This window comes from Oncorhynchus mykiss, chromosome 20 (genome assembly GCF_057628025.1).
Source record: "Oncorhynchus mykiss isolate SJ-2025 chromosome 20, ASM5762802v1, whole genome shotgun sequence".
Lineage (NCBI taxonomy): Eukaryota > Metazoa > Chordata > Actinopteri > Salmoniformes > Salmonidae > Oncorhynchus > Oncorhynchus mykiss.
This window is the reverse complement of record NC_143041.1, coordinates 24,854,439-24,865,795: the sequence shown is the minus strand read 5'-3', so window position 1 is coordinate 24,865,795 and position 11,357 is coordinate 24,854,439. Positions and strand designations below refer to the sequence as shown.

Sequence of the window (11,357 nt, the reverse complement as noted above, 5' to 3'; positions counted from 1 at the left end):
CATTACAAAAGACACCCCCCCCCCCCCCCAAGCTCTGGGCCATTCACATTTGACTTCACTATCTATGGTCGTGGATACACCTGGAAGGGGCCAACTGCCAGCAATCCATTTCAGCACCTGTTGATGATGCGAGACTTTACTTACGTTGGGTCCACAATCTTCCAAGAACCAATTTAAAAGGTAGCGAGCGCCAAGGCTTGTGGTTGAGTCTTTTTGTAATCGCTACAGATGCGTACACGCCACAAGCACATATATACCTCAATGTTCTTTAAAAAAAAATGCATTTACGCACTTCCACATGTGCCTGTGAATCATCACTCCTCCCAAGTTCCTTTTTGAGTTTTGTGTTGTGTGAGGTATGAGAAGATTGTGTTTCAGTTTCGGTTGCATTATTTTTCCTGCTTGTGAATTTTTTTTCTTCAAAGTCTTCTTTCATAAAAAAGCAAACATTATATTTATATATATATATATATATATATATATATATATATATATATTAATATATATAAAAATAATATTCCTGTTTTTTGTTTGTTGTAAATTCCTCCTGAAAAGGGACGGACAATCAGACAGATGCACAGACAACAGAACAGTTGGCTTATCAACATAAACTATAGGTGATGGAAAATGTCTACGTTACGCTGCACGGGTGGTCAAAAAGTGACTACGGCTGTTCTTTTTTCTCTCTCTTTTACGTAAAGCAGTTTAAGCGTTAAAAACAAAAAAAAATTACATAAACATCACACAAAAAAAACGTTGAGATACAATGACGGGAAAAAGATCTCCAAGCATTCGACTTTTGTTCAGGAGTCTTTTTAAAGTCATATATTCCTCATTTCACTTTTCTGGGTACATAATCATTATCATCATATATGTCTTTCTCAATAAAAATTCAACTCAGAAGGTAAAAGCAGCATTTCAACCAACCATTTCACACACACACACACACCCAATCGGCTCACAGGAACTAAGGACCTTTTTTTTCTGTCACTTCGTTCTTTGTCCACGAAGCTTGGAGTTTCATACCCGCATCCATTGAATGGCGCTTCTGTTTCCGTTGCCGATCGTCTCCATGTGAAAGTTGGTGGCTCGCCTTGATGGAGAGCCGAAGGTGGGGACTCGCTGGGAGTTAAGGGGGAGACCACCTGATCATCTCCCCGTCCTCTGAGTTCATAACGGAGCTTTGACCACGGGCGACGGTCCCCCTCCGACCCACGCCATACGAAGGACGGAAGGAAGGGCTGATGCCCCCACCTTCTTTCTGTCCCGCTCCCTTACGCTCTCTCCTTCACTCGCTCCCATTGCTGCTTTGCAGTTCACATTCATTCGGTAACGCCGCTCTAAGTGAGCGGTTATGACCAGCCTTGTCTCACAAGGGAGAGGCATGGATTCAGTTTGGTGTACATTTTTCAGACCTACCGTTGGCCTCCTACATTGAGTTGGGTGAATGGGTGGTTGGGCAAGGGAAGGAGTATGTACTGGGGCTGGATCTGGGTAGACTTGGAGACCAATGCTGAGAGGAGAGTGTATGAGTGACAAACAGACCCCGGACCATCCCTCCCTCACCCAGGGACGTCTCCAGCCCAGAGTGGATGAGGGTTGGGGAGGAGGGCTGTTGGTTTAATACTGAAAATGTGACATGGTTAGTTGGGAGCCCTGTTCCAGTGGCCTATGTTATACAGAGTCGGCCAGGACTCTCAGAGGAGGGGGCATGCCTGACAGAGGACTTGAAGCTAGGTTTGAGGATTAGGGGTTGTATAGTTGCTGATGAGGGTGGGGAGGGTGGAGAGAGGGGATGGGACTACTGCAGTAGTGTGAGGGGGCTCTGGCTGCTCCACTAGAGTGCTCTGAAGTCTGGTAACAGTCGATTTCGGCGGTTGAGGTTGCTGCAGTTAGGCTTGGCCGTCTGCTATGAGTACCCGCCATCCTGGTCCCACTCAACGCTCGGCTCCATGTCCTCACGCGTTCCTCCACATGCTCCCGGAATGCTGAAACGCATCCATCCATTCATCCCTCCCGCCGCCTCGTTCAGTCGTTCACAAACTACTGCTTAGCGTTCAATGAAAATTGGTTGTCTCTTTGAACTTTTTTTTGTTCCCTCAACAGTGCTAAACCCGCCCGTCTACGGCCTGGTAACCTTGGGGTTCTCCGCTTGCTTGCGGTGTATCGCTTCTCCAGCCAATCCTCTTCCAGGGCGACATGCAATTTCCTCCGTCGTGTGATTTATTGGCTTCTGTTTCAACTGAAAAAAATAAAAAATAGGGACTCCAAATTTGAATAGTGACACTTGGTCCCACATAACAAAAAAGAGAAAAGCCGAACGTAATGGTTACCATCCCCCGTTCCCCCGAAAAAGAGGAGAGAAGTCAGTGAAACCAATGAGGTCCCCATAGGGAAAGGCAGGCCCTCCTGTCTTCAGTGGTATTTCATTTCAACTGAGTGATAGTACTGAGATTGTGTGTTTGAGGGATTCGTCTTAATGTATGTGTGCTTATGAGTTTCCACCCATGTGTGTTTGTTGAGTATCCTTAAGAGTGTGTGTGTGTGTGTTTTTGTGTGTGTGTGTGTGTGTGTGTGTGTGTAGATGGGTGGGTGGGTGGGTGAGGAGGCTGGGGGCTGCTGCCCTGTGTCCAGAGGTGAGGTAGAGCCTGTCGGCACAGGAGCGATGGCGGCGCCCCAGCCGTGAAGGTGTGCCCACTTTGAGGTAAATGGCAGACGTCATTGACCTTGCCCTTTCTCAGTGACCGCTACCCTAACAACTGAGTATGGAAGCTTGGAGGGGCCATACTGAGCTGAGTCACACAGGCGCAGACTCGGACTAACTTACCCTGCAGGTCAGGGCTACATCACTGCAATGTGTACAGTCAACATGGCATTTGAGTTTCTGAGGTGAGGATGTGTGTGTGTGTGAGAGACATGAGTTGCCTGCCTTGTTCACTGCTATTCAGACAGGGTGTGGGAGTCTATATGGATGCTGTTCAGTCTCCAGCCATTGAGTCTACTTGCCAGTGATTTAACTCTCTCTCTCTCTCTCTCTCTCTCTCTCATCCTATTCCTCCCCTCTTCTCTTTCACTCGTACTCCTCTGAGAACTCTCCCCGTCAGTGGGCCCCCTTCCATCTTCCCCTCTTTCCTTCACTGCGATGACTTTCCTTGGAGAGAGAAGGGCTCAATTGTCATTCATAAGAGGGTCTACTGCTGGCACCAGCAGCACAGGCAATGACAAGGCACGTCTGCCCAGTGTGTGTGTGTGTGTGTGAGTCACAGGAACCGGCCTAATGACAGAACTGAAGGTAGATACGGAGCCATGGTCTGTAGTTTTACACATTTCAGACAATTAAAGGAGACTTATAAACATAGCACCTGACTTGTTTCAAACATGATCACGCTCATGGCTCAGTTGCGTTGGGAGATGATAGTAGGTACTGGTAGCTTTGCTCTACGATAGGCGCTATATGGCACACGCTCAGGACCTCTGCTTGTGTGTGACAGCGTCACCTGAATTATTGTTTTACACCAATTCTGAGACTGAAATTAGCGGACCAGTTTAAAACATGGTTGCCATCAGTTCAAATCGGTGCAAAGCTGTGAAGACCACCATCTAGTGGCGAGTGACAAATGAGGTGCCGCCGATAAGGCTCTGGGAAGGGACCCAGAGTGTGTGTGCGTGTGCGTGCGCGCGCCTTGGCAAAGGGATGCAACTCCCACTGGATGAGACTGCTCAGACAGGGAGGGCCGCCAAACTGATTCCCCAAAACAGATACGAAGAGGTGGTTGGTTAAAAGCAAAAATCATTGTTTGTTTGACCTCTGCTGCTGGTGTGTGGTTGTTGCCTGTTGTTTGTTCTTTACCACGTAAATGTCGGAGAAACACAAGTCCTGCCAAAACCCTCCCCCGCTCCAGAAAAACAGCCATTCCTTCCCAAGTCGCCACTCTACTATTTGGCAGCGGGGAGGGGGGGGGGGGGGGCGCCACTCACACTTCCTGGTCCTCGAAGACCTCCAGGAAGAGCGGGGGGAAAAGTTCAGTTGGGCACTCCACCTTCATGTGGAGGAAGCGGCTGGCGTGGCACGCCCCGATCATACGCAGGTCCGTCACCTTCATCAGCAGCTTGGGCCAGAAGTGGGGAATGTTGTGTTTGCGGTAGTTGATGTAGTGTTCAAACGCCAGCAGGTAGGTCTCCTGGCACTTCTCGATCTTGTCACTGCTCGTGAGGCCCGAGCGGTCTGTGACCGAGGAAGAGGGTGAGAGGGAGAGAAGGAGGAGAAAAAGGTGTGTGTCAGTAAACAGAGAGGGTAAAATTTCACCTAGCCTATCATGGGGAAAGGAGGACAAAATAAAACATTTTTTTGTTTGTTACATACATACATTTGACATACTACCTTCATTGTACTTTTATTTATGACATGATTGGACTCCCAATCACGGCCAGATTGTGATACAGCCTGGATTCGAACCAGGGACTGTAGTGACGTCTCTTGCACTGAGATGCAGTGCCTTATACCATAGATGCCACCTTTCCAACGCATCAGTTTGTCAAATTTCTGCCCTGCTAGAGCTTCCCCGGTCAACTGTAAGTGCTGTTATTGTGAAGTGGAAATGTCTAGGAGCATTAATCAATGTGAGTTTTCCATAAATAGACAGGTATTTACCTATCCATGGTTGCAGAATCTATGCCTATTTTTGCTAACTTTCTATTGAAATTGGTTGTGGTAAGTTAATTTCTATCTTTAGGGATATGAATACCAATTATGTCTACGTCACCATCAGACCATTTTATTGGTAAACTACAAGATAATGTAAAAATTGTATTTTTAACGATCCAATATGTAATATGGTACACTTATCACAATTGGGTTTTAGCCGAGTTACCTTCATCTAATAGTACAGCATCTTTGACTTATTCTTACGTTATAGTTCGTTCAGAGCCACACAAAGTGCCTAGGTGGTAGGGGATGGATTTGGAACGCGTCCTGAATCCTCTCTGACCTGAATGACCTCAATTGACCTCTGTTCACTGACCCTTGACCCGGTCCTCACCTGAGCTCATGAGCAGCACAGCCTGCAGCAGCGCCACCTCCGTGTCGTCCAGATTGAACTGCGCCAGGCTCTTGCCCAGGTCGAAGATGGCGTCCGACACCACGCCCAAGCCGCCGTTCTTCAACTGCTCCCGCTTGACCGCCATCTCGCCGCTCAGGGTCAGCGTCTCGCTCTCTGCGTCATAGCGCACGGCAGCGCGCAGCGACATGATCTCCATACAGCAGCCTTTTAATAGGATGATCTGGTCCTCACAAGGCAGCTAGAGGGAGGAGGGAAAAGGAGGAGAGTAATAGTAAGAGTTTTTTGGTTGCTCGCCGTCATAGACTGAATTTAGATCAATAGACCAATTTACAATCAGACTTTTATCAAATAGTAAGATCCTAAAAAAACACCATCATTCTAATACAATCCTATATGGAAAATCCAATACAATAATTCTACAACGACCAATATTCGGAGTGGCAGGTTTAAAAACAACAACAGTTCTAATTTTGAGTTCTTTGGTAGACTTCTCAAAAGCCACTGGGCTATGTGGTGTGTGTGTGCATTGATCAGTTTGGTGAAGAATGGGATAGGAAAGATCTGCTAGCATCCTGTTTGTGCTATTGGAGTTTTCAGGCCGAGGAAGGGAGGGCGAGAGAGACTATTACTGAATGTAAACAAAGTGAACTTTAAAGACACTCTTCCATCCTTCGATTGGAATTTCAAAGTATAGTTACGTAAGCCTACATACTTCCCAAATGTAGTGCTGTAGGCTTTGTGTGTAGAGTTCCAAGTCTGTATATAACATTCTGTTATATCAGCTGCAGTCTATGACTGAATCGCCAAATCCCCCCCCCATTCCCCTCGGCCCTCTATTTGCGCGAGTCTCAGCCATATGCACAAGTGTCAAATACTCCAGCTATCCAGGTCATAAACAGTTCTCTCTGCTACCGCACGGCAAGTGATACCGATAAGTCTGGAACCAACAGGACCCTGAACAGCTTCTACCCCCAAGCCATAAGACTGCTAAATAGTTAACCAAATAGCTACCCGGACTATCTGCATTGACCCTTTTTGCGCTAACTCTGTTGACTCATCACATACGCTTCTGCTACTGCTTATTATCTATCCTAGGCTTGAGGCCCTGGGTCTGAACCCCGCCCTGTGCAATTGGGTCCTGGACTTCCTGACGGGCCGCCCCCAGGTGGTGAAGGTAGGAAACAACATCTCCACTTCGCTGAGCACTTGTTGGCTGCTGATCCTGCTAATGTCCATAGTAATCATACTGTCATTAGTAGCAACAACACTGCAGCAACGACAGAATCTATACCTAATTAAGTCAACACCAAACACAATGCAGGCTCATTATTGGTCAACAGGCTTCAATTCAAACACACAAACAAAGACACAAGGCAGTATTAAGAACTGATAGAAGGAAGACCGACACATCCCGACACACACACACCCCACTGCATACACACACACACACGTAGGGCCTTACCCCCGAGAACATGGGAAGTTTTTTGGCAAAGTCGACAACGCGGGTGATGGCAGGGGTGATAATCTTGGTGAACTCACTGAAGGCCTCCAGGTCCACCTTGTCTCCGTCCGACGTGGGGGCCACGGGAGACTGACCTATGTCCTCTGGCTAGGGGACAGGACAGGGGACACATGGACACAACACATGTCAACAGATAGCCAGCAGCTGCGGTCAGGAACACGGGTCAAGAGACTTGAGTTAAGTCCTTTGTTATTCCATGAGAGTTAATTCACTTGTTCGCTGGTAAGATGACACATTTAAGCACATCCGACAAAAGTACAGAATTAGACATAGTAGATACATTACAATGACTGAATCGTTTTTTTTTTTAAAGTAAGGGTTGACATCATTGAGGAAGATCAGATCATGTGTAGTAAACAACTCCTCAGTGTGCAAAAAGAGAATACACATAGAGATGCATAGCACATGGTCAAATTCGGTATCAGCTGTTGATTTACATGCACGACTAAGCAGATGGGATTCTATGGACCTATGGGCTCCCGAGTGGCGCAGCGGTCTAAGGCACTGCATCTCAGTGCTTGAAGCAGTACTACAGACACTCTGGTTCGAATCCAGGCTGTGTCACAACCGGCTGTGATTGTGAGTCACATTGGCCCAGCGTTGCCCGGGTTTAGCCGGTGTCATTGTAAATAAGAATTTGTTCTTAAAACTGACTTGCCTAGTTAAATAAATAAAAGGCACATCAGACTCAAACTCTTAATGTTGGTCCAGCCAATGTCATTGGGAGTTGAGAAAGGGCTGAAAAGTAACATAACAAAAGGCATTATAGGTGGGATGGGCTGAGGGAAACTGAGGGTTGGAATGTGGAACTGGAGACAAGTGGGAGTGGAGTTGCCTGGCGGGGAGTAGAATGACGGTCAAAGATGAACGTTTTTAAGAAAGTACGTTTGAATGACACTGAGGGTTGACACTGCGCTGTTACATCCCATGCATGTTTGCCTGAGGCTGATGCCGCGCAGGTGCTTGCAAGGGTGTATACCTGCATACACACACACACACTCGCTTGAAAACGCACATACACACATGTCAATAGTGTCACACATGCACTAAAATGCATGTAGTTGGCCTTGCTGATGAGTTTTTTGCTGTCCTTGATGCCTTTTGTTTTTGCATTGTTTTCCTTTTTTTCTCTTTTGTTAATTTTGTTGGTTGTTGGCACATTGGGTGGGTGGTTGTTTTGGTTGGGTTGGAGGGGGGACAGCGACTTGGGGGCGGGGGCAGTGGAGATGGGGAGGGAGTGGCAGGGGAGGTTTTTCGACTGTGGGGGTGGGGGGGGATGCAGTGGACTGGACCTTAATTTGGTCGGGTGACTTTGATTCCAAGTGGATGAAGGCAGCCTACAGCTTGTAAATAGGAATTTGTTGTGGAGATGCGAAATGTGCTAAATGTGTCGATGTTAATTAACGGTCAATTACCGTGAGACCGGCAGTTATTTGCTTGACAATCCCCGGCTGAAAACATTTCATGACCACCACAGCCCTATATCCCTAGTTTCCATTTTTATTTGACCTTTATTTAACTAGGCAAGTCGGTTAAGAACAAATTCAATGACGGCCTAGGAACAGTGGGTTAACTGCCTTGTTCAGGGGCAGAACGGCAGATTTTCACCTTGTCAGCTCGGGGATTCGATCTTGCAACCTTTCGGTTACTAGGCCAACGCTCTAACCACTAGGCTACCCCATGTTGTCTGGACTAGCCCTGTCAGGATACCCTGTGGTAGTACTGGTAGGCCTATTGATCTGATGTGCTATTCCGGACAACATGGTGGCCCATGAATAGCACATCAGATCAATAGGCCTACCAGTTCTACCACAGGGTATCCTGACAGGGCTAGTCCGGACAACATGGGGTAGCCTAGTGGTTAGAGCGTTGGCCTAGTAACCGAAAGGTTGCAAGATCGAATCCCCGAGCTCTGGGCACACAGCGGCAGGAGGTTGTAGCTAGGGATTAGGCCTAGCAGGTGATGAGCTATGAGCTGGGCACTTCACTCACTCACAGCATGGCTGACACTAAGCCTTGGCAAGAAGCAGGGTCCTTTATTAGCAACCTGCCCCATGAACGGGTGATCTACCTGGGAGGAAGATGAGAGGAAATGGGGGTGATCCTGGTGGGGGTTTCCGAGGCTCACTGTGAATAGCAGGTGTGGTAAGAATTGCAAGGCAACTGTGTTCAACAAGTGGTGTGTTATGAGTAGGAGGAAATGGTACGTGTGGTTTGAACACACAAAAACATACACACACACTTCCATATTTTCTCACACTTTCTGTTTTTCTGTCAGGAATTTTAATTGTCTGTATTGTCTACTTGTTGAATGTTTGAAGTCTTGATTCGTGGTTGTTTGTAATGTCTTGTTAATTGGTGTTGGACCCCAGAAAGATTCGCTAGCTTTATGGCGTCAGCTAATGGGGCTCACTCACTCACTCTCACACACACATGATACAATACCGCTCTCATATACCCACATGTGCACACCAGTGTAAGGCCCCAATTCACCCAGAACGGCTCTAAATAGAGAGAATCATCCATACCACAGAATGTTCACCCGCAAAGCCACATTCAATTTGCCCTAACCATTACGAGGTGTGTGAAAGTACTGACAACCCAAAATCAAACTGGATTTGAGAAAGCTGCAACTTATACCAACCAATATGGAAAATAACGCCTTTCAACTGGTGCCAGAAGAAACCCATGAGTTCCTTTTAAAACTTCTATAAATAACTTAACCCATGTTACTTTTAAAACATATAGAAACCTTATTGTATAGCCTAGACTAGAGTCCTTATAGACAATTTAGGCTTGTACTCGTGTGCGTGACAGGGGCTGTAGCAATGATTTTACTGTGGGGAGTTGTAAGTAAATGCTGATTGCCAGTCGAGATGATGGACGGCACTCAACGTAAATGCTAATGGGACTATTTAGTGTAATTATTAAGTGCAGAAGCCAAATTTATCACAAATGAGCCTAAAATTGACAGCCAGCCAGCAAAACTGAGAACCAAACAAACACTTAGGGAACCAGCCAGCCAGTCAATCAGAAGCTGGCAACATTATCAGCCCTAGTGGGGGCGAGACGAACGTTGGTCGTCCTTGAAGGGTCTGGAAAAGTCATAGGTCAGAGTTTGGTGCCCCCGCTGGCATTGAATGTAATAAAGGCTTATACATACAGGCGAGGTCAAAGTGATTTGCAATAGACAAATTTAATCCATTCAGAAAGTATTCATACCCCTTGACTTTTCCACATTTTGTTGTGTTACAGCCTGAATTTAAAATGGATTACATTTCGATTTTTTCCCACTGGCCTACACACAATACCCCATAATGTGAAAGTGGAATTATGTTTTAGAATGTTTTACTAATTAATAAAAAATGACCTTTTATTATGGCAAGTCTAAATAAGTTCAGGAGTAAACTTTGCTTAACAAGTCACATTGAATATCCCTTTGAGCATGGTGACATTATTAATTACACTTGGGATGATGTATCAATAGACAAAAAAAAAAAAATCACTACAAATATAAAGACTCTTATAGACTCTTATATAAAGACTCTTGCCGGTGAGGAAGGAAATCGCTCAGGGATTTCACCATGAGGCCAATGGAGACTGTAAAACAGTTTAATGGCTGTGATAGAAGAAAACTGAGGATGAATGAACAACTTTCAAGTTAATCCACCATACTAACCTCATTGACAGAGTGAAAAGGACACCTGTATAGAATAAAATTATTTCCAAACATGCATCCTGTTTGCAACAAGGCACTACAGTAATACTGCAAAAAAAATATGGCAAAGCAATTCACTTTTTGTCCTGAATGCAAAGTGTTATGTTTGGGGCAAATCCAATACAGCATATTACTGAGTACCACTCTCCATATTTTCAAGCATAGTGGTGGCTGCATCATGTTATGGATATACTTGTAATTGTTAAGGGCTGGGGAGTTTTTCAGGATAAAAAACAAATGGAATGGAGCTAAGCACAGGCAAAATCCTAGAGGAAAACCAGGTTCAGTCTGCTTTTCACCAGACACTTGAAGATTAATTCACCTTTCGGCAGAAAAATAACCTAAAACACAGACCAAATCTACACTAGAGTTGCTTACCAAGAAGACAATGAATGTTCCTCAGGGGCTGAGTTACAGTTTTGACTTAGTTTTGTCTAGCAATGATCAACAACCAATTTGACAGAGCTTGAAATATTTTGAAAAGAATAATGGGCTAATGTTGCACAATCCAGGTGTTGAAAGCTCTTAGAGACTTAGTATACAATTTAGTATACGCTCTTATCCAGAGCAATTAGGGTCAACAGATTTTTCACCTAGTCGTCTCGGGGATTCAAACCTGTTTCGGTTACTGGCCCAACACTGTTAACCACTAGGTTACCTGCCGCCCCGAAAGATTCACAACTGTAATCGCTACCAAAGGTGCTTCTACAAAGTATTGACTCAGTGGTGTGAATACTTATGAGATATTTCTACATTTTATGTTCAATGAGATATTTCTGATGAGATATTTATTTCTTATTTCTTATGAGATATTTCTACATTTTATGTTCAATGAATTAGCAAACATTTGTAAATGTTTTCTCTTTTGTCATTATGGGGTATTGTGTGTAGATGGGTGAGGTGGGAAAAAGTTACATTTAATCCATTTTGAATTTGGGCTGTAACACAACTAAATGTGGAATAAGAGGTATGAATACTTTCGGAAGGCACCGTAGAAATAGTCCACAGTGATTTGGCATTCTCAACATACAGGCTACAAATATTTCTCTGTGTGTTT

At 45.3% G+C, this 11,357-nt stretch overlaps 1 protein-coding gene across 6 annotated transcripts in view; it reads right to left on the bottom strand.

Annotated features, from left to right (window-relative positions):
• Positions 1 to 797: 797 nt before the first annotated feature.
• Positions 798 to 11,357, bottom strand: part of LOC110499114 (thyroid hormone receptor alpha) — a 195,738-nt gene continuing 185,178 nt past the window's right edge. For all 6 annotated transcript variants that reach the window (XM_090212664.1, XM_090212665.1, XM_090212663.1 and 3 more), the window contains 3 exons: positions 6,523 to 6,669; positions 5,040 to 5,298; positions 798 to 4,225 (listed from right to left, as the gene is read on the bottom strand). In XM_090212664.1, coding sequence (XP_090068790.1) covers positions 3,975 to 4,225; positions 5,040 to 5,298; positions 6,523 to 6,669 — 657 coding nt within the window. In that variant the 3' untranslated portion in view covers positions 798 to 3,974. The remainder of the gene's footprint in view (positions 4,226 to 5,039; positions 5,299 to 6,522; positions 6,670 to 11,357) is intronic.